Here is a 22,191-nt window from a genome sequence, read left to right as displayed (position 1 = left end):
CCCCTTGTATCCTGCTCGCGCACACGTAAGTAAGTCTACGCGACAAAACCAGGGAGATTTTCACCACACGCTACTAAGTTCTATCCAGGGCCGCACCTACCATATGTACAAATGTGTGCAACGCACACAGTAGGCCGAAATATACATAGAGGCGGCCGAAAGAAATGAGAGGGAAATAACGTGACAGAAGGTATAGCTTCGGTCCCCATAGAGCTTTTTCTTTTATGTTCTGTTATCTTTACGACTACCAGATGTATTTCTTCAAAGATGTTGAGTATTGGTTGGTCATCTAAAGAGCAATGTCCTAGAAGTGGGATTTGGTGTAAAAACACTATATTTTCATGGATGAATTTGAAAACGTTCAGTGTGTCTTGTCTTCTGGTCCTGTTCAGAACTAAAACGTTTTGGTTTTCTGTCTGTTAAAGTCTGTCTATCTGGTTAGCTTTTATTGTGATTAAAATTTCCAACACCATAACCCGGAATTAATATGATTTACACAAATGCTGATAAAATTAAAGAGCGGCCGATTTAAGTTTGCATACAGGCAGTGGTGTCACCTCAATTTCGGAACAAAAATTTTTTTTTACTTTGTATATACATTTCGAAAAAAGGTTTTTTTTCTTTGCCTGATATGTAGTCGACTGCGACCTTTTCAAGGTGCAGTCGACTGCAGATAGAGAGCGTGTTTTTTCAAGGAATCGGGGCGGTTTGGCTCTATTTACAAAACTAGAGTGCAAAAAAAAGGTTCGGCAAACCTTTAACAAAGCATTTACAACAATTGAACAATGTACGGAGCGCTTTGGGTCCGCAGTCTACTGAGTAGTTATTGAACAATAGGCGGCACGTTTCCGGCCCCTTCAGATTCCGTCCTCTAGTTATAACCGTCGAAAACAATTTTCAAGATTTGTATAATATTTGACAAAAATTATATGAATTTTTAGATTTCTAACGGGTTTCCGGAAACTTTGGAATTTTAACAACGGGTTTTCGGAAACCCATGGAAACCATTAGGGCCGGGCCGCACTGTGCGACTTTGTCGGCCGACTAGTCGCGCGACACGAAAAAATGTATGGAAATGTGTGCGATAAACAAGTTGACGGGTATGGCATGTCCCATCTACCTGCATGCATTGGTCTGGTCGCCCTCAACCAAGTTGTTCGCGAGTTGACACCACAGCACACATGCGGTCGAACTCCTAGGCGCAGCCCTGGTTCTATCGCTGACAATTTGAGATTTTTAAAACGGCGAATCTCAGTTGCAGTCTTTCGTTTTCATGTCGTGTATGCAACTCGTTATTTTCCAACATAACATGAGGAAGGTTTCGGTTCTACGGGTAGAGAGTTTCCGTACAAGGTAGATAAGCACAAGTTAGACTGCATTGTGAAAAGAAAATGTTTCTTTGATAAAATATATGCAATTATTGCATTGAATGGGACTAATTATGCAGCCGCATAAAAGGAGCTAATTAGAGTGTTCGTGTTGGGTTGGGTGTGACCTGTCACCGGTCACTCGGTGTCCACCAACGGTCAACGATCCATTTCACCCGAGGCCACTTTTCTCGCCGGTCTAAATAATTTATTCGGTCCGGTCCGAGCGACTTTCTTCTTGTCGACCGCCCCGAGGGCAGGTTCCTCGTCTGCGGCCATATTTTTTTTACGTTCTTCTGAGGCCACTCGCCTGTATGTTTATAAAGACCGCCAAAGCATCGCTGCAAATCTAGACTTGGCTAACTGTTTCACATCTTCCTCAATGAACAACGTTTCACATTACGACACGTAAAATTGTGAAGTCACGCGAGAATACTCACACATAGCGACATCTGCTAAATCGGACTCAACCCCTCAGCTGATTGTGGCATCACTATACATCGGATTTTGTCCGGGACAATATCCTTTTGGGGCAAGTTGCCAATGAACCGCGTTCGTAGCATATTATATACATAAATAAAATAATATCTAAAAGCTAGCGGAAATATAACAAACGTTTTCGTCTTCCTATTTATTTTTAATTAGTCAAAAGGAGAATTTTGGTCGTCGCAGTTCATAGAAAGTATTCAACGCTAACATCAAATGTCCATTGGTTTTTTTATTAATAATTACAATCAAATCAATTGACAATGAATTATTTAAATCTGAGTCAACCCTAGACTCAGGCTAGGGGTTGAGGCAATTGAAAATAAGAATTTTTCTAAGAAATTAATAGTGCCCCGATCCTTAGCCAAGTCGAGTCATAAGCTAAGTCACGACTACAACAATATTATGACCAGAGGCCAGACCCATTTTGCGCCGTTCATTGTTATATTGTTCGCCGTGCATTTTTAATTTTTATGGTGAACCTTTTTTTTTTGCTCTCTAGCTTTGTAGTACAAATGAACAATGAACGGCGCAAAGTGGGTCCAGTCTCTAGTTATGACTACTCTTCAGCGGGGGAGCGTGCTTTTGGAACAAAAAATTGAAGTTTTGAGCTATTTTCCAGGAAAGAGGGCATACTACAAAGCTAGAGAGCAAAAAAAAAAGTTCACCATAAAAATGAACAACGGTGCGTAGGGTCGCGCCGAAGCTTAGTAATGACTCATAACTAGAGGTAGGATAACCAAGGTGCCGCTCATTGTTCCATTGTTGTAAATCCTTTGTAAAAAAGGTTCGGCAAACCTTTAAAAATGCATTTACAACATTTGAACAAAACGCGGCACCCTCTGGGTCCGGGCTTTACTCATAACCAGAGATCGGCGGCCAGTATTCCTTTCAGCACAAAAAATGGTTCACTATTGTCAATCTTTTTTTTTGCTCTCTTGCTTTGTAGGACAATAGTAATTGACAAACGTGAGACTAAGAAAGGCCATTTACCCAGATATTATCTAAGACAACCCCTATTATCTAGAGAGGCTAAGTTTGACCCTACGAGAGGGGAAAATGTATTGACATTCCTAAGAATCTTTTGACGAAAAATAAATATTTTTTATAAAACTATTTTGAGATTATACAAATAAAACTATACTTCTTCATACATATAATAAATTAAGTTCATTATTAAAAAAGTCATTGACAAAAATCAAAAACAATGGCGAGTACAACTACGATTACCCAACCGGGTTATATTGATTTGTGGAAAAAAAACCATGCGTGGTATCAAACAAGTTGCTATTCGCTAAGAAACCGCTACGACAGATAAATTATTATAGACTTATCTGCCGATTTGTTTACAAATAAATGTCTACCTTGCCACATTTACTCTTCTCAGTTGATCTGAAAATGTGATTAGATGGTTTGAGTCCGATTATTACATATTTCATATAATAAATCGACAGCTCTTGAAGCCGACTTGAAATAAATGTCAATCAGTCTTCGCAACAGCTTCCATCAATGTGATGATTATTGGAAATGTTTGATTATATGCAAATATGTAAGTACAATGTATGTAACACGTTTCAAACCACTAAACGGAAGCAATTCGATTACATAAATTATGATTGATCACGTTTGAAATTTGGACCGTTTGACAGGGCGACATTCGTCGCAGTTGTCAAAACAATGTTTTTATGTTTGATCTTATTAGTGAGAAATAATTTGATATATAAATCAATGAAACGAAATTATAAATGTGTACGTTCTTTTATTAAACAGAATAAATTAACGATTACGTGCGTTATTTAATTTTACATGTAAGGCTATAAAGCAATTAGTTTTCATTGACAGGTTTAACGCAATAAAAGAAATTTTTACGGCCTTTAACGATAGTGACAGTTGAAAAACAAGAAAACGGCACAGCTGCTGCATTTACGAAGCATTTTTTTTTTATATTTATGATTTAAATACAATAGTCAATAAATATATTATTATTGCAGTTTTGATGTATTTATTACTAAATGAACGCCAAGATACTACGCAGTCCAATGAACTCAAGAACTATAGAACGCTGTATGCTCGGCATAACAAGAAAAGACAGGAAGCGAAACACGTGGGTGAGAAGCATGACAAAGGTAGTGGACATAATGGATACAGTAAAGAGATTGAAATGGCAATGGGCGGGCCACGAGGCTAGAAGAATAGACAAAGTTGGACAAAAGAAGTGCTAGAATGGTACCCGAGAGAATGCAAAAGGGTAAATTGAAGACTGCGGGGAAGATGGATGAGAGTTACGCAAAACAGAGACGATTGGAAGCGTATTGGAGAGGCTGTAGATAATGATGTATACATATATGTATGTATGTAGGTACAAAACAAACTCGACTAATTTTTTAAAATAAAATAAATGTTTTGAGATGTTGTTACAAAACGAAAAAAACTTTAAATGGTTTACATCCTTTTTTATATGTGAATTTCGAAATGGATAATGGGAAGATGGGTAAACCAAATTAGGAAAATGTGTGGGGTGAGATGGATGAGAGTTGTACAAAACAGAGATGACTGGAAGCTTGTTGAAAAGGCCCTCATCCAGCAGCGGTGAGCGGCTGTAGATGATGATGATGATGATGAAATTGAGTGATAGTTTGCCTAAATGTAAAATTGAGTCGAAAGTGAATCTTATAGGAATTCAATTACGCATGTATCAATGTTCAAAGTCGAACGGATGTTGTGCAAACTTTACCACCAATGACATAATTAACTGGATCAATTTTTTTCGCTATTCGGAACTCACTTTCTCCGCAATAATTAATTCTTGTGGATTGTGGAAATGTAAAGAGATACACTCCTACACAATTCGTTGTGTTTTAGACGTTTGTCAAATTGAACGGCCTAAGCCCACGCTTGCTTTGAAATTTTGTTAGAAACAGCATATAAATATTTTGTATTTTATTTTTACTACTCGACTCTTCTTCGCTGATGACTCAAAATGGAAAATTGTAACATAGATTAAAAATCTTTTTGAAACACTGAACGTAATTAAAAATTGACTTCAATTAAATGGAAAGGTAGCAGTTCCGACAGTCAATAGATTTGACAGACGTATAGGAAATGATATGACAGTGTGAAATGCGGCAAAGTAACACAATGGCCAATTAAAATAAATTTATATACATATGTAGACATATGATACATTTTCGGGAACATAAATATAATTTAAATAACAAAAATTTGCATACGTTATATACATACATACATATTGTATAAATCCAGTAATTTCTTACATAAAAATATATCATATTAAATACCTTATTAAAAATCGTCATGGTAACTACATACAGTAGGCAATATAACTTATGCCAAGTTAGTTTAACTAAGAAACAACTTTCTGTATTTAAACTTTCCAAAAATTCCAATAAAGAATTTGCAAATATTGAAAAAAATTAAGATTAATGTCTCCACTTTTATTTTACTACAGGTCGTTTACGGAATTCATTCATTTCCAAATTTTATTATAAATATTTTGAAAATGAAAGTTTTTACACACACTCGTACACTCGTCTGTATACATATGTATATAAAATATTTGCAATAAATACCCACAATCATTATACAGGTATGTGAATTGTATATATTACTTATTGCATAGGCTGTAGTTCAGATTTGGTCTACATTTTTCTTTCACCTGTGCATATTTTTTCACTCTCACTATCAAATTTAACGGCTGTCAAACGAACGCCATTTCTGCTTTGCATCGTTTAGAAGCCGTATTTTTTATATCACATAAGAGATTTTTTGCTTTTTAATATGTATAATTTCATTACGTTTTGATACGCATAATTATGGCAATTTTAATTTGTAAATATATTTTATTTTACTGTTTAAATCTAAAGTGATCTTCTCATTTGCAGAATTTTGAATATTCATATACATAAAACATATACATATGTATGTATGTTGAATAATAAAATCATCTCGGATTTCATTCATTAAACCGGATTATGCGCTGTACATACATATACATACATACATACATACATAGAAATGTTCTCAATATAAAAATATGTAAGCATGTACATTTATTTTGATTATCATATGTAATTATGTTTATATCAGATGTTTACGTTTTATTTCAATAAGAAATACATGTTATGAAAACATAAAAGCATAAACCTTCATAAAGGAAAAAACAATTCGATGAAATTAAATTCTATAAACAACAAAATAACTTCTTTATATACATACCTCCTTTTTATCAATTCGTGAAAGCCTGAACATTTGGCATATGACAAGTATAAATATAATGTTTTGCGTTTAACAATGTTTAAAAATATTGGCCTGTAATAAGTTTGTTCTGCTTTTCTGAGATTCTGGACATATCGAATTAAAAGAAGTGAAAACAATTTGTGAATTAAATCAAACAGAAATATCGTTTTTGGAACTGAAAATTTGACTTCCTCCACTTTTAAATATAACGGCTCATTTGTAAATATGAAATTATGTGTGTATTTTTTTCCAACTTGAATTATGTGAACCAAATCTGAACAGATCTATGTATTACAAATAAAAATTACAAATCTTTATACCATTTAATTGTAATTATCTAGAACTATTGTATTATTTTATTCAGAGATCTGGAGCGGAGCGTGGAGCAGGAGCGCGGAGCAGTGGAGCAACGAGTTTTTGTGCGGAGCAGGAGCGGAGCCGGAGCACGAATATTTGTAGTGCTCCACCGCTGCAATATTTTCTTTTTATGTATTAGAATTTCTTTCAGAATTTTAAATTTGTTTTTCAATTTATGATAAATTCAATATTTGATGGTTTATTATCCTGGAATCATTTGACATGTGGCGCATCATGTAGTTTGGTTATATTATTTGTATTTAATATATATGTATTTTTAAAATTAAATATTTTGTTTTATATGATTTTGCACTTATTGTTGTTTTGTACAAATTAATGTGGGAGCTTTCTTTTTATTTATTTTTCCATCATGATCAAATTATATTCTTGATTATTTTCTCTATTCTTGTTACTGTGGTAGTTTGGGACAACCATGTGCGCCCATGTATTATAGTTATACTATTTATATTTAATATGTATCTACATATGTATGTATGTATTTTCATGATATATATTAAATATTAAATATTTTAATAATAAATTAATTGTAAAAAAAAAAATATCATATGTATATAAATAAAATTAATAAATTAAATAAATAAAGATGATAAATAATATGATTCCTATTAAAACTATTCGGAGCACAGAGTGGAGTTGGAGCAAGTATGTATGTACATACATACATATGTAAGTATTGGAGCAGAGCAACTCCAAAAAGGGGTTGCTCCAGATCTCTGATTTTATTATATGTATCTACATATATGCATGTACATACATAGAAGTGTAAAAAAAGTAAAAAAAAAAACCAATGTAGAAAGCCTCTCAAATTTATAATAAAAACAATGAACAATGAAAAAATCCAAGTTGAGTATTTGTAGTAGTATAAAAATAAAACGATTAACAGTTTTTATTTAAATTGATAAATTTAAATACAGTACACTCTCGATTATCCGGGCTAATGCTGGGGAGGAAGGTCACGGATAATCGAAAAACACAGATAATCCGAATCATCAAATTTTGACTTGGTTTCGAATATAATAATATTTACAAAACAAATTTTTGATTCATAATTTTAATACTCATTATTTATTAAGAAAAACGCTCATAGTTAAGTTGATAAGTGGCCGTTAATAGTTAGTACTAGAACTGTGCCGTTTTATAATTATGACTAATGTAACCACTGGTATCTTCTCCACTTGTACATTACATAGTGTCACTTTCATTTTCTTCCTCTTGAGAAACAAAATAAGCGATATCTGCATCATCCATGCGTTTAAAACCTGGATCACTTACATCATGATTGAGCCATTCCTCGATGTTTTCCTTATCCACGTTTTCAAAACATTTGAAATTTTACAATAATCCACATATTTCAGATATATCATTTGCTTCATTCTCTTCAGAATCCACTAAATCTGTTTCCATGTAAGGTAGAATCTTTCTCCATGATCGAACGAGTGTTACTGGCTTTACTTTTGACCAAGATTCTGTTATTCCGTGTATAGCATCCAATGTCATCATTTTTTTCTAAAATGGTTCAGGTTGTAATCTTCCTCAACAAGAGTTTTCAGAAGACTTTGACGATAAAAACTCTTCATTGATGATATTTGTAACCATAAGTCCATCGTTTGTTTTCAATATGCTTTCGTTCGGATGAGAAAGAGCATTATCTAATAACAATACTCCTCTCTAAGGGCTGGGCCGCACCGTGCAACTTTGTCGGCCGACTTGTTGCGCGACACGAAAAAATGTATGGAAATGTGTGCGACAAACCAGTTGACGAGTGTGGCATGTCCCATCTACCTGCATGCATTGGTCTGGTCGCCCTCAACCAAGTTATTTGCGAGTTGAGCGGTGCGGCCCGGCCCTAAGGCAATCCCTTATTTTTTTTAAAATCTTGCACCTCTGGAACCCATTTATTTTTTAACCAATCTTCAAAAATCTACCTGTCCATCCATGCTCCTTTCTGATTATAATAATCGACGGGAAGAATTTTAATTTCAGTTCCATTAAAAGATCGAGGTTTCTTTGCTTTCTCAATCATCAAAAGTTTCATTTCATGAGTTTCTGATGCTTTTCCGCAAATCATGACAGTTATCCCTTCTTTGGACGATTTATGTCCAGGAGCGGACTTTTTTCTCACTGGCGCCAGTGTTTTTGTCGGCAAGCACTTCCAGTATAGGTCTGTTTCGTCTGCATTATAGATTTTATCGGAATTCAAATTTTCTCTTTGCAAATATTTTCGAAATTCGATGCAGAATCATCAGCAATTGAAAAGAATTGAAAATAATTAAACATACGTATGTTACGAAAAAATCTGCTCACATTCGTCTAAAAGAATTAACGTAATAGTAAAAGACAAAAATTTTATAAAATACAAACATTAAATGACAAAAAAAAAAACAGAGAGTGAAAACAAAAAAAAATTTTTCAAATAACACCCGTGTTTATGGTCGCAATCATTCGGTTCGTCTCATAATCATAAGAAAAAAATTAAATTAAATTAAAAAATATAATTAATATTTTTCAAGCACGAATAATTCACAAACTGGATAATCTGTGACCGGATAATCGAGAGTATACTGCATATTTATGTGTATCTTAAATTTTATTCATTTGAAAAAGACTATACAAACAAATAAATATTTAAAAAAAATGTAAAGTGCCATCTCTTAAACTTTAATAAAACTACACAAAATTATTACAAAATTATATTCGATATTTTTTAAAGACATACGAATTTGAAAGAGATCCGTTTAATTTTGTTAGATATATCTCTAAAATAGTGTTATAAAAGTAATGAAAACAACTTAACAATATTTATGACACGATTGCAGTACTTGATATGGTCGGCAAAATATTTTGTTAGGACCAAAATCGTAAAACACGAATGTTTGACGTTTGACAGTTATTGGTTATGTGTATCATAACACGCCAAAATCTCTGAGCCCCCTAAACTCTGTTTTTATCGTGATTTGTGACACAAATTTTATTTGTATTGTTAAAATTTTAAGCTTCCCTAATGTTTATACTATAGATACTATAATTTGTTGAGTTTTTATTCTTGTAAAATATCTTAAACGTTACAATCAATACAACACCATTCCTGCCAGTTCTGCAAGCTATACTTTTAAGTTGGAAATATGAATCAAAACGAATCCAAACTAACAGAAGAGAAAGTTCCTGACATAGCTGCATCTGCAGTGCTACTGAAAAGTAAGGATCTGCCGGTTAACACCCCACGCGTAAAAGGATATGATTGGAACAATGGTATTGACTATCAAGCCTTACTGGAAAGCTATCTTCATACTGGATTTCAAGCTACTAATTTCGGACTAGCGGTTAAAGAAATTAATAGAATGCTCGAACATCGAATGACACCTTTGACTGATGACCAAATCGATCAACACGAAGATGACGAATTTATCAAAAGAAAATATAGTTGTACGATATTCTTAGGATTCACTTCAAACATGGTTTCATCCGGATTACGGGATACAATTAGGTATTCTTCATGGATTTGAATGGCATACATATATTCCTTTATTTTATATTAAAATTAATATTAAAATCTATATTCTCATTTTTCCAGATTTTTAGTTCAACATAAAATGGTGGATTGTATTGTGACAACAGCAGGTGGAGTTGAAGAGGATTTTATTAAGTGCTTAGCTGATACTTATATTGGTGATTTTCATTTAAGAGGCACACAATTAAGAGATAAAGGAATTAATAGAATTGGTAAAATATTTTAGAATATGTGCATGTATATATTATAATGTTTTTCATACAATTATAAATATATTAACTCATTGATACGATATGTGTATATGATTTTTACAGGTAATTTGCTAGTTCCAAATGATAACTATTGTCTATTTGAAGATTGGGTTATGCCAATATTGGATGAAATGTTAGTGGAACAGAGAACAAAAGGTACACTGTGGACACCTTCAAAAGTAATTGCAAGGTATATTATTGATATGTTTATATATTATTGATATATTTATAAAGCAATTTTAATTAACAACACTAGAAATTTTATTTAATAAACATATATTTTATTTTTAGATTGGGAGAAAAGATAAATAATGAAAATTCGATTCATTATTGGGCGTGGAAAAATAAGATTCCGGTCTTTAGTCCTGCTTTAACTGACGGAAGTCTCGGTGATATGATGTATTTTCATTCCTTTAGAAATCCAGGCCTCGTCGTCGACATTGTCAGTGACTTGAGACGGATTAACACGATGGCTGTGAAGGCAGTCAGTTCAGGAATGATCATACTGGGTGGTGGGGTGATAAAGCATCATATTTGCAATGCCAACTTAATGCGAAACGGTGCCGATTATTGCGTATTTTTGAATACGGCATCCGAATTCGACGGCAGCGACTCAGGTGCTCGTCCGGATGAAGCCGTATCATGGGGGAAAATCACCAAAGATGCTTCTCCGGTGAAAGTTCACGCAGAAGCCAGCCTAGTGTTTCCACTGTTGGTCGGTGAAACTTTTGCAAAACTACATTTTGCTTAAGGAAAAATTATAGCTAATTCTCCAATATGTATTTTTTACGATTCAAAGACTAAAACTTTAATTTTATTACAATTTAATAATATAATTAATTTGCAAGTCCGATATTAGCGGTCTTATCTTATGTATATTTTGTAATTTTAATTTAATTTCCTTTAAATTAAATAAATAAAAATGTTTTTAGAATTAATTTGTCTATTTATTTTATGTCCATCCAAAATTTAAACAAATGATTGCGCAAAATTTAAATTGCATTCAAAGTTGCCCGCTCGAATCGTGCGTCAGTGAATTTTCCCCACTGGCAATGTCGACCTGCAGTCGAGAAATAAGAAAGACACTAAAACGTTGGCGCGCAATCGACATTCAATTTAAATTAAAATTTTATGAATGACAATATAATCAGAAGAGAATTTCTAAATTCGAACAGTTTTTAAGCATTTCGATTGTTTTCAAATGTAACCAAAATACATACATATAAAATCTGCTGTACAAATTAATACCATTTGTGCAAATATTGTATTTGCCGAAATGTCATCATGAAGAGTTTATAAATCGAACATATGGATTTGTCTATGTCAAAATGAACTAAATTATAGGTATTTAAAAAGTGCATTGTATTGACAGGGCGCAGTGGAGCCGCGTAGAAAAGTTTGACAATCGTCAAGTGCATTTGATAGGGGAGCCGACAGTGGCAGACGCGTCTGGCGTTCGGGTCGAGGCGGTCGTGTCGTTCGCGGGGATCTCTCGGAGGCTGCAGACGAGACGAGACGAGACGAGACAGAGAGGAGGTTGAAGATGAGCGAAGAGTTTGGAGGCGACGAGGCGTGAGGGAGTCCGCCGCTGCGCCCCTTTTCGCCCTTCGCTGTTCCCCCCTTTCGCCCCTTCGGAAAGAGAGCAGCCGCGGCGATGTCTTCAGCCGGCCGCGCCGGTATCGCCCTCCTGCTCGCACTCGCATGTGAGTCCATCTCGCTCTCTCTTTCGCACCCGTTGTTTTTGTCTTTGCCGGTGCAAAACCCTTTGTATTATTCTTTCAATTAACGACTAATTCATTAAATGCACGCATGTATGCCTTTTAAATTCACCTTTATGATAATTTCGGTTCAAATTTTAAAATTGTTCAATTGTTTTTTTTTTTTGTTTAATAGGATGAACGTTATCTTAGATTCAAATTTATTTATATGTATATACTGTGTAAGTTTTTCAATATTATATAGTAATTGTATATGAATTTGACTTCAATTACAGTATATATTATGAAGTTTCCTTGAACTGGAATTACATGCCTGCTATATACGAATTAGTACAGTTCAAAAAAATATATTAAAATCATCTTATGAGTAAAAAAAAATCAAGGTCTCGTAAATTCGTAAAACCCAACGAGTTTTTTTCGTATGGTAATATTTTTTCGAATATTATGTAATAAAATTCAATAGTTTTTATTTATTGTTTGTTGTATGTACTGTGTAACTAATTAATCAAGTATTTTAACGGGCAAAATATGCATAATTCACAAATATAAATGATTTTACAATTTTGAGTCATCATCCTATTTTAATAATTATTTTTATTAATGTTGTGTCGCAACAACAATTATAATTTGGATTAATAATAATTACAATAAAGCACGATGGTATACATATGTACATATGTAGTTTTATTCAAAGAAAATCGTATGAATATGATTCATAATAAAAATTGGAATTTTTGATAAACATACTCCATAATACAGTATCCAATGACTGTATGTATGTAGAAAAAAATTAAAATATGACTAATTTAAATAATATTAAAATACCGGTAGTCCCCGACTTTTCGCTTCGCACGGTTCGCACTTACGACCGAAAATTTCACGACCGATTTTCAGAAAATTATTTTTAAATATTACTATTATTTTTTTAAACATTAAATCATGGACTGCTGTTACGCCACTGCCCTTTGGAAGAAGTTAAATAGCGTATATTTTAGAGAAACTAGTAAATATGCACATTTTGAATTGAATAATGTTGATAAATTTTTTTTATATTTTTACGTTTTGCATGAAATTCGACTAACGACCGATTCGACTTACGACCGAGGTGCAAGAACGTAAGTCGAGGAATACCTGTAATAAAATTGCTCCTAAATTTCCGCAAAACTTTCAATAAAAATCGACAGAATTGAAATTCTTGTAAATGCACAAGCTTTAAATAACAGAGTGATGCGTGTATAATGTATGATGTTTTATTTCTGTATGGAAAAAAATGCATTAAGAATGTGCAAATTTTTGCTCGCGCCGAAAGAAAATAACGCAAAACGCTATGAACTCATTCAAATAGTGTCCGCGTCGTCTGAAAACTACCAATGTCATAAATTAAGCAAATAAAGAAAGCGCAAAAGTTCTAAAATAAGAACGAAACGTTGGTCATTGGCGCCGATCCACACGGTCGAAATTGCGAATTCGTCTGAAAATGGTCTGAAATTGTATTACGGCTGCGTCTTCAGACCCAACGCTGAAACGATCGCATACAAATTGCATTTTATGCTAATGCGCAATGTTGCATCCTTAGCTACGATTTGTATATTGTAGAATTTGTATATTATCATTTGACGTCATGGACCGTATCGGAAATGAAAATTTCTGAATATCCCATATTCATATTTTCAGACTAAAATACTGGATTCGCCGATAATAATTGCACGCCCAACTAACGAAACCTTATTTTTAATCTCCTTCATATGTATATATACATATATACACTCTTGATACATATGTATAATCCATTTCAAACTAGAAGCAATTATAGAATAAACCTTTTCTAAATCTCTATAATTATACCATTCTGGATATATGTATATACATACATACACATATACTCGAATTTACCAGACTACATTTATTGCTAATGAATTTTATCCGTTGGGTCTTCTTAAATCGATACATCCCAACTATGTACATACATATGTATGTGTGAAATACTACGTTCTATTTCAAGTCAATTTTTCACAAGCGTTTTACCAATCGTTCAATCTAGTATAAATCTATTATAATTTACATGCCAAGTTTTGTTCTGTCTTTTCATAATATTCAACTGCTCAATGGTAAAATGCACGTACGCTTATTGTTCAAATTGAAAGATTAGTCACTCATCATAATGACACTTCGATACATGATCTACTCTTTGTATATTATAAATGTTGTTTCATTCTTTGTTATTTAAGTCTGGAGAAGATTTATCAGATATCCTTACAATCGTGATTACAATACAAAATCACGTATTTTATTCACCAGAGTGGACTTATCAATCTTTACCAAGCTCCACCTACTGAATTCGAATATGACAATGATTTCTGTTGGTTTCTGGGATATGAACGTTTAAAATAACGCGCAAATTTTTCTTGGCTTTTGCAGTCTTTATCTCAAAATCTATTATTGCTGTGCCTAATGTGAGTATTGGAGGCAATAGTCAGATTTTTTTTTTCTATTGCTAAACGCTCATATCTCAAATGAAAGCACACCAACATAAATCATTGTCATATTCGAATTCAGTACATCAAACTTGTGAAGTGAAGATTGATTGGTTTACACTCCGGTAATTAATTATGATGTTCGTTGCTCAGTGTTATCAGTGAAGATGTACATATGTAGATATTTCACTTGTTCTATCCTTTATCTTAGCTAATGTTATAGGGTGTTTACCTTAAACTTTGGCTTGTGTCGTTCGAATATGACATTGACTAACTTCACGTTTAAAGCAGTTGGTCTGTTCGTCAAATTTTAAGTATACATGCATACGTCAAAACTGCTTCTACCTATCTACTTAGAACTTTGGGTCGATATCTCTCAAGTTATCGCCTTCTACAAATTATAATAGAAGGAATAGTACATAGAGGGCAAACGGTAACTCGGAAGAAAATGTTCCAGAAGTTCAAAAGTTCCAGAGCATCAGAGCTTGGATGGGATTGAGACTCGAAAAATTGTTTCGACTTGCTTAAGCTAGAGAAGAGTTGACACAAGAAGAATAAGATGGTCGATATATGAGAGTTTGCAGAAGAAGAAGGTCGATATATCTCAAGGACAGTTTAAGATTGAAAGTACAACAAACAGAAGGTGCTCCAGGACGACGTACATACGTATGTTGAATATATTTCCAACATTGTAATTATTATTATACACGGGCTTACAAAGAAAATCGTGAACAGGAAGTTGACAGGATACTCTGGGATTGTGTATGCATACAGGGTTTATACACGCACACGAGTTTAGAATTGAGTTCTTTACGCGCACGAAAATAGTGTCGTCGCACACGTGGTGCTTTGTCGGCAAAATCCAAACGAACCGCCTGCCTGCTGGTAGTCATCTTCCAGAAATCCTCACAAACTCTCCGGGTAATTTTATGGATGAAAATTGTGCTAAAAGGGGATCGCCTTTAATGTTTTGCAATTTTGTGCACGGAAAGTTGCAGCTCTCGTATTTTACGACGGTGCCGAAAATGGACTTCAAAGGCGACATTTGGAATATTTAACGCTGGGACATTTTAAAGTGGACATGTCGAGAAACTGTCGAGACTGTAAGAAGATTTTGACGATGTCAATATGTGATGCAGAAGAAGTTGAATTGGACTCGATGCTACTTTCATTGCTCCACTGGTGCGATTGAATCGATCGTGAAAGCTACATATAAACGATGTCTATAAAATCTCGGGAAATATATACATATGTATATATTCGGGGTATTTGGTATATATGTAAACACAAAGCTTTGAATCGAAGAAGTAAATCTTGTCTGAACATTGACACTATAAAACGTTTCTAAAGATTAACAACAACAATGAAAAAAATAAAATGAAAACAAAGAAGAAAAACATTGAATAATGATAAATTTGTGATACATAATATATACATATGTAGACATAGTGGATATAGTAAAGAGATTGAAATGGCAATGGGCGGGCAACGTGGCTAGAAGAATGGACGAAAGGTGAGCAAAATAAGTGCTAGAATGGTACCCGAGAGAATGCGAAAAGGTAAAAGGAAGACCGCAGGGTAGATGGATAGACGAAATTAGGAAAATGTGTGTGGTGAGGTGGATAAGAGTTGCGCAAAACAGAGACGAGTGGAAGCGTGTTGGAGAGGCCTTCATCCAGCAGTATATTGTGAGTGGCTGTAGATGATGATGATGATTACTAAGAAAAATGATCAAACAATAGAAATTTACACCAAGAAAAGGAAAAACATGAGGAGGGATATTATTAAAAGAAGAGCAAGATCTATATAAAAATGAATTACAGGAATAGTTGATAGAACAAGGATTAATGTAAAATAATGAAGAATTACGGAGGGATCTGATTGGACATTGGAATACGGTCTTACGTAATAAATAAGGACTATCAATTATATAATTCAAAAAGCTTAAACAAAAAAATATAAATCTGGGATTGTATGTAGTAGGAATGGAATTTTTTTATTTATGCGTTCTAAACTATTAACACATAAGCGATAGAAAGGATTCCAAACTGTACCAGTAAATTCCAGATGACTTCTTACAAATTAATTGAAAAGCAAAGCAACAGTACTATGGGATTTTAAGGGCTTGGATAGTCAAAAAATGAAACCCAAATTCATAATGTTCAAAAGCTGCATTGAAGGGTTGATATCAGCATATTTTCAATATTTGATCCCAATTCAATTAACCATTATCGATCAATTCCATATATGTATATGTCAATACAGTGATAAAATATCACCGAAAACATCTTCACCTCAAATGTATCTACTACATACATCAGTGGCGTCACAAAGCAGGTGCGGAGGTACCAAGCGCACTGGGTATCCCCATACAGGGGGTGACACCAAATGAAAAATACTACTAATTTTAAATTAGTTTATGCGTTGCCGAAACGACTCGGTCGTCTGGGGATGTGTTTGTTTACCCGAATTTCGTAGAAATATCTCCAACACAATGCAAAAATAAAATAAATGAAAGGGCATTTCAACCCAAGGGTGGCTAGGGGTGAGATTATTAATATTGCTAAAAGCTAGAAGATAACAAGAGAAGCGTTGTCACCTGGTGAAGGATGCAATTCAACAGGCGATTTTAAAATCATGAAATCGCAAATAGAGAGGATTATCGCAATATCTAGGATTAAAAATATGTAGGTTGGCAGGGGAGCAATCAAGGGACGCTGAACTCCAGATCAAATCAAGAACCATTAAGGAAGTAGCAGGCTAGTCTTTGGCGGTGGATTTTCCATTTACCAAGAAAAAGGGTTAACTATTGTCAATTACTATTGTCTTACAAAGCTAGAGAGCAGAATAAAAGATTGACAATAGTATACCCATTTTTATTGGGCAAAAGCATCCTGTCCGCCGTTCCTTACTGATTACTAGAGATCGGCGGATGAGCGTGCTAAAATGGGTTCCTTATTGTCAATTTCTAATGTTAACCTTTTTTTTTGCTCTCTAGAGAGCAAAAAAAATAGAATGGAACAATAGAAATTGACAATAGCCCATTTATTTCGAGCCGGCCTATACTGATGACCATAGGCCGGCGCGACCCTGCGCACCAGTGTTCATTTTTATGGTGAACCTTTTTTTTCTCTCTAGCTTTGTATGTAGTTTGCCCTGTTTCCTGGAAAATAGCCCCAAAACGCCCTCTTTCCTGGAAAAAGCACGCTCCACCGCCGAAGACTACTGATTACTAGTCACCGGACCCAGAAGGTGCCGCGTATTGTTCAAAGGTTGTAAATGCATTGTTAAAGGTTTGCCGAACCTTTTTTACAACAATGGATAGCACTGTGACTATCCTACCTCTACTGATGACTTTACTGATGATCGCACCTGGTACACCAACCCTAGCGACGCCACTTTACTATGTGTAAATGTGTATTTCATGAATGCATATTAACTAGCAAACAACGCTGTTGCTAACCAATCTTTAGAAACATCAAATAGACATCGAGCTTGTCCTTGGGAGCTCCGGAAAAGTTGGTCTCAATTAAGAATATGAAAAAAATCTGGTACCCATAAGTAAACTGCTGGAAAAGTTGCAATGTAATTCAAACTAGCTTCATCAATCTTGTGAAAAGTACGGAAAGTGGTCCTCGTGCTTCGCTGATGTTCACAGGAATCACCTGCGCGAGTACTGCGAATGAAATTTGCAAGCAACGACCTGTCCGGCCTTTGGGAAATGGTACCCAGACAACAGTGGCAGATAGAGTCATAAATTTGTTTTGCCAACAAACCCTCTCGATTTTACACGCGAAATAATTGAAGTTGGGAGAGATAGAGAGGAAAACTTGCGCACAAACAACACAATTAAGCTGGAGCAACGAACGTTTTGAGATGCACACACACACAGTTTCCCAAACGGTGGACCAATCTCGCGGGGGAAGAGCCAACGTTCGCACAGCTCTTTCGTCCGGTTAACGAACCGACATTTTCTGCACGAGGGCCGTCTGCCATTTTGAGCATCTCTGCGCGTTCCTTTTATTTTTAATTGCGTCATTTGCATAAGTCCAATTCCGGTTATATTACACGTATAATTATATACGTATGTGTGTATCTTCGTATACGCTGCATTTAATTATTGTCGGCGTTTAGTAATCGCCGATATGTGTGTAAGCTCGTATCGCTGTTTTATTAGCCTTGAGCATTTTAGCAATGGTCATTCACATGGTACGTGAACCGCGAAAATCTGCTACTCCTTTATTTCGGAAGACCTTGGAACGATTTATGATCACAATGCAGACCAAAAAAATTGTATAGAAAAAAAAAACTAATCGAAATCTAGATTATATAAGACTTTTTTTGGTCCCTAATACGTTTCGTATTAGTCCACATGTACATAAATTATAGGCTTACGATCTGCATAGCAATTGACTGGATCAGGACAGGTTTCCTTTCAGATTCGGTATTGTAGTGTGTGCACTTCAACGATGGAACTATAGGTATATAGTTTTCTCTGCAATATGTAGTTTTGCAGAGATGCTTCCTTTGATCCAGTTTGTTTCTGTGGAGTTCTTCTCGAGTTTTTGGCGATATTTTCCTCTATTGGCAGGCAGGTTTGTAGGCGAAATAAAAAAAAAACCAGTATTGATTGATTTTTTTAAAATAGTTTTGGCTTTGTTATAAGCAAATGTTGCAACAAGTTTCAACACGTTGAAAGACGTTCTATAAATATGAAGTAAATATCAAAGCTTCTTTCTATTTAATGCATGTTTACATGTATGTATGTACATAGGCAACACGTCTTGTCAACGTTTATTTTTCCAAGAAAGTATAATCCCTGTATCGTTTAACAACATGAGAATACATTTGTAGAGATATGTATGTACGTGTTGCCATGTTTTAAGAAAAACTTCTACATAAAGATACAGTTTTCCTGTTCAAAACTCATCATTCCCTTGATGTCTTGTTGATAAATAAACACTTTCTCTTTGAAGGTATGTTATTAAAGAGCTGCTACACGCGGTTTCGGTTTTCTTATAAATGGTCAATTTCTTAGAAATATCATCAGTGTTCAAAGCAAGAAGGCTTGTAAAAACATATTCTTTCTAAAAAAAACTTATAATAGAATGTGTAGCGGAAACTTCGTGTAAATAAAATAGTAAGTCCACTTACTATTTTATTTACTACTCGTAATCGGGTGCACGCATTCGTGCACTTGATAAATAGTGAGCGCCGTTTAGAAAACTGCGTATTATATTAACCAACAGAGGTTGGGAACTACTTTGCATCTAAACTTTCATGGCGATCGACTTATTTTATGCTTTTTTTAAATACTTAAAAGGCAAAATATCGCTGAATACCTGCATTTTTCGTAATATTTTTTTTTTTTGTTTCAATTCATGCCATATATAAGAAGAATTCAATTGTTTCATCGTTACGTCATTTTGCAACTGTAATTCTAAATTTCCACATCCATTGGAAAAATTATTGCGATGGTTTATGCTAGACTTTTCATACATTTTCATTCATGTTTAAAGGTTCATATTATAAGAAATTACGAATTTAAAGCTAGTAAATTTCTTTTTAAATTAATCCAAATATTTCATGTTTTTATTTCAGGAAATAACTCTCGAAACCCAACAAAAACATATACAGTGCACTCTCAGTACATATACAATACAATCCGGGCTAATGCTGGGGAGGAAGGCCACGGTTAGTTGAAAAACACCGATAATCCGAATCATCAAATTTTGACTAGGTTTCGAATATAAAACCATATTTAAAACTCAAATTTTTGTTTCATAATTTTAATACTCATTATTTATTAAGAAAAACGCTCATAGTTAAGCAGATAATTGGCCGTTAATAGTTAGTACTAGAGTTGTAACGTTTTATGACTAATGTAACCACTGGTATCTTCTTTACTTGTAGTGTCACTCTTATTTTCTTCCTCTTGAGATACAAAAGAAACGATATATGCATCATCCATGCGTTTAAAACCTGGATAACTTAAATCATGATTGAGCCACTCCTCGATATTTTCTTATCTACGCTTTCAAAACATTTTAAATTTTCCAATAATCCATGTATCCCAGATATATCATTTGCTTCATTCTCTTCAGAATCCACTAAATCTGTTTCCTTGTCAGGAAGAATCTTTCTCCATGATCGAAAAAGTGCTACAAGTATTGCTTTCTATGGCAATTCCTTATTTTTTTTTTTAATCTTGCTCTGGAGACCATTTATTTTTAAACCAATCTTCAAAAATCTTCCTGTCCATTCATGTCCGTTTCTGACTAAAATAACCGACGGGAAGATTTTTCGTTTCAGTTGCCTTAAAAATCGAGGTTTCTTTGCTTTCCCAATCATCAAAAGTTTCATTTCACGAGTTCCTAATGCGTTTCCGCAACACATGACAGTTATCCTTTCTTTGGTCGATTTATGTTCAGGAGCGGACTTTTCTCTCATTAAGGCCAGCGTTTTTGTCGGCAAGTACTTCCAATACAGGCCTGTTCCATCTTTATTATAGATTCGATCGGGTTGCAAATATTCTCGAAATTCGATGCAGAATTCATCAGCAATTGAAAATAATTGAAAATAATAAACATACATATGTTACGAAGAAACCTGCTCTGAATACACGCATTTGTTACTTCTTCGCTAATCAAAACCGACTGAAAGAATTAACATTCAAACATTAATTCACTATTTATTTAAAAGAAACGATAAATTGATATATTTTATTATTTCGTTCAATTAATTGTTAAAAGTAGTCTGCATCTATACAAAATATATTACATATAATGTGAAATTTGTAATAAACAATTTTTGAAGTTTCTCATTGTTAATGATTCTCCGGGTTCTTGTATGTGGCTCACAGTAACATGAAGCTTGACCACTCCTGGTATATACATACATTGATAAGTGATAACAGTAAAGTTTTATAATGTGTTACGGCTACTATTTCATCTTAAATTTTACATTTCCTATTATTTTACGGTCATATCAGTTTATTGCCAAGTTTTAAGGTTTAATAGTATTGCCCAGATTGACTGTGTTCAAACTCGCACAAAGCAATGATGAAAATGATGGGTAGGTAGGTGAGCCAATTCGTGATGAACCGTTTCAACTATTAAGATAATGTGTAAATAAATTAGCAAACTTTGATAAGAAAGATCGATTTGAACGTCATTATTATCCAAATCTGACCATCTGTGTTACAGAAATACTTCAAATCATACATAGATGATTTCTTCAAGCGGGGTCTGAACCCGAGACCTCTCCGATGATATGTGAAGTGTCCTTCAGGATACTTCACATATCGCCACAAAGTTATATGTATGTATATGCATCATTTTATTATTGAGTATTGTCACGAGTGAAAATGCTGTCACATTCGTTTGTGCGTTTGATACGTTTCGGGTTTTCCCGGTCGGCGCCAGGCACTCGAAATTAGCAGCGAATTTTCCCATTTCGAATATGTAGTTGGTATAATTCGCAAACTGTGGAGTGTTAACGAGCGCTGTGCATGCACTAAAATAAATTGCAATTTTTACATGCGTTCAAAAGCATCACGATGTTAATAGTTTTTCCCGGTTTTGTCGTCTCGTCGCAATAAATAAGATCGAATAGAATTTTTTTCAGCACGGTAAAATTTCACAATATGTACGTGTGTAATTCGTGTATGCGAAAAAGCGTTTGTTGAGTTTTTAATATGCTCGTCGGAAAATAGTTATTTTTGACTATGCACGTTTCGGCCTCGCGACAGTT

General features: G+C 34.3%; 2 protein-coding genes across 2 annotated transcripts in view; both read left to right on the top strand.

The window, feature by feature from the left end:
* Nucleotides 1–9,334: 9,334 nt before the first annotated feature.
* Dhps (Deoxyhypusine synthase) lies at nt 9,335–11,183 on the top strand. The gene is made up of 4 exons (XM_077426898.1): nt 9,335–9,972; nt 10,060–10,208; nt 10,311–10,437; nt 10,539–11,183. The coding sequence occupies exons 1-4, from the start codon at nt 9,611–9,613 to the stop codon at nt 10,996–10,998; spliced, it is 1,098 nt and encodes a 365-aa protein (XP_077283024.1). The 5' UTR covers nt 9,335–9,610; the 3' UTR covers nt 10,999–11,183.
* Nucleotides 11,184–11,609: 426 nt separating this feature from the next.
* Nucleotides 11,610–22,191, top strand: part of LOC143909183 (tyrosine-protein kinase-like otk) — a 37,126-nt gene continuing 26,544 nt past the window's right edge. The window contains exon 1 of the mRNA XM_077427085.1: nt 11,610–11,950. Coding sequence (XP_077283211.1) covers nt 11,902–11,950 — 49 coding nt within the window. The 5' untranslated portion in view covers nt 11,610–11,901. The remainder of the gene's footprint in view (nt 11,951–22,191) is intronic.

Source organism: Arctopsyche grandis, chromosome 3 (genome assembly GCF_051622035.1).
Source record: "Arctopsyche grandis isolate Sample6627 chromosome 3, ASM5162203v2, whole genome shotgun sequence".
NCBI lineage: Eukaryota > Metazoa > Arthropoda > Insecta > Trichoptera > Hydropsychidae > Arctopsyche > Arctopsyche grandis.
Note: the sequence above shows the minus strand (reverse complement) of the source record. Positions and strands in the feature narration are given on the sequence as shown.

Excerpts from the sequence above, each read along its gene's own strand:
- Dhps (XM_077426898.1), top strand. The coding sequence starts at position 9,611 with ATGAATCAAAACGAATCCAAACTAACAGAAGAGAAAGTTCCTGACATA. Across the intron at positions 9,973-10,059 it reads GGATTACGGGATACAATTAG|ATTTTTAGTTCAACATAAAA; the intron begins GTATTCTTCATG and ends TCATTTTTCCAG. Across the intron at positions 10,209-10,310 it reads TAAAGGAATTAATAGAATTG|GTAATTTGCTAGTTCCAAAT; the intron begins GTAAAATATTTT and ends TGATTTTTACAG.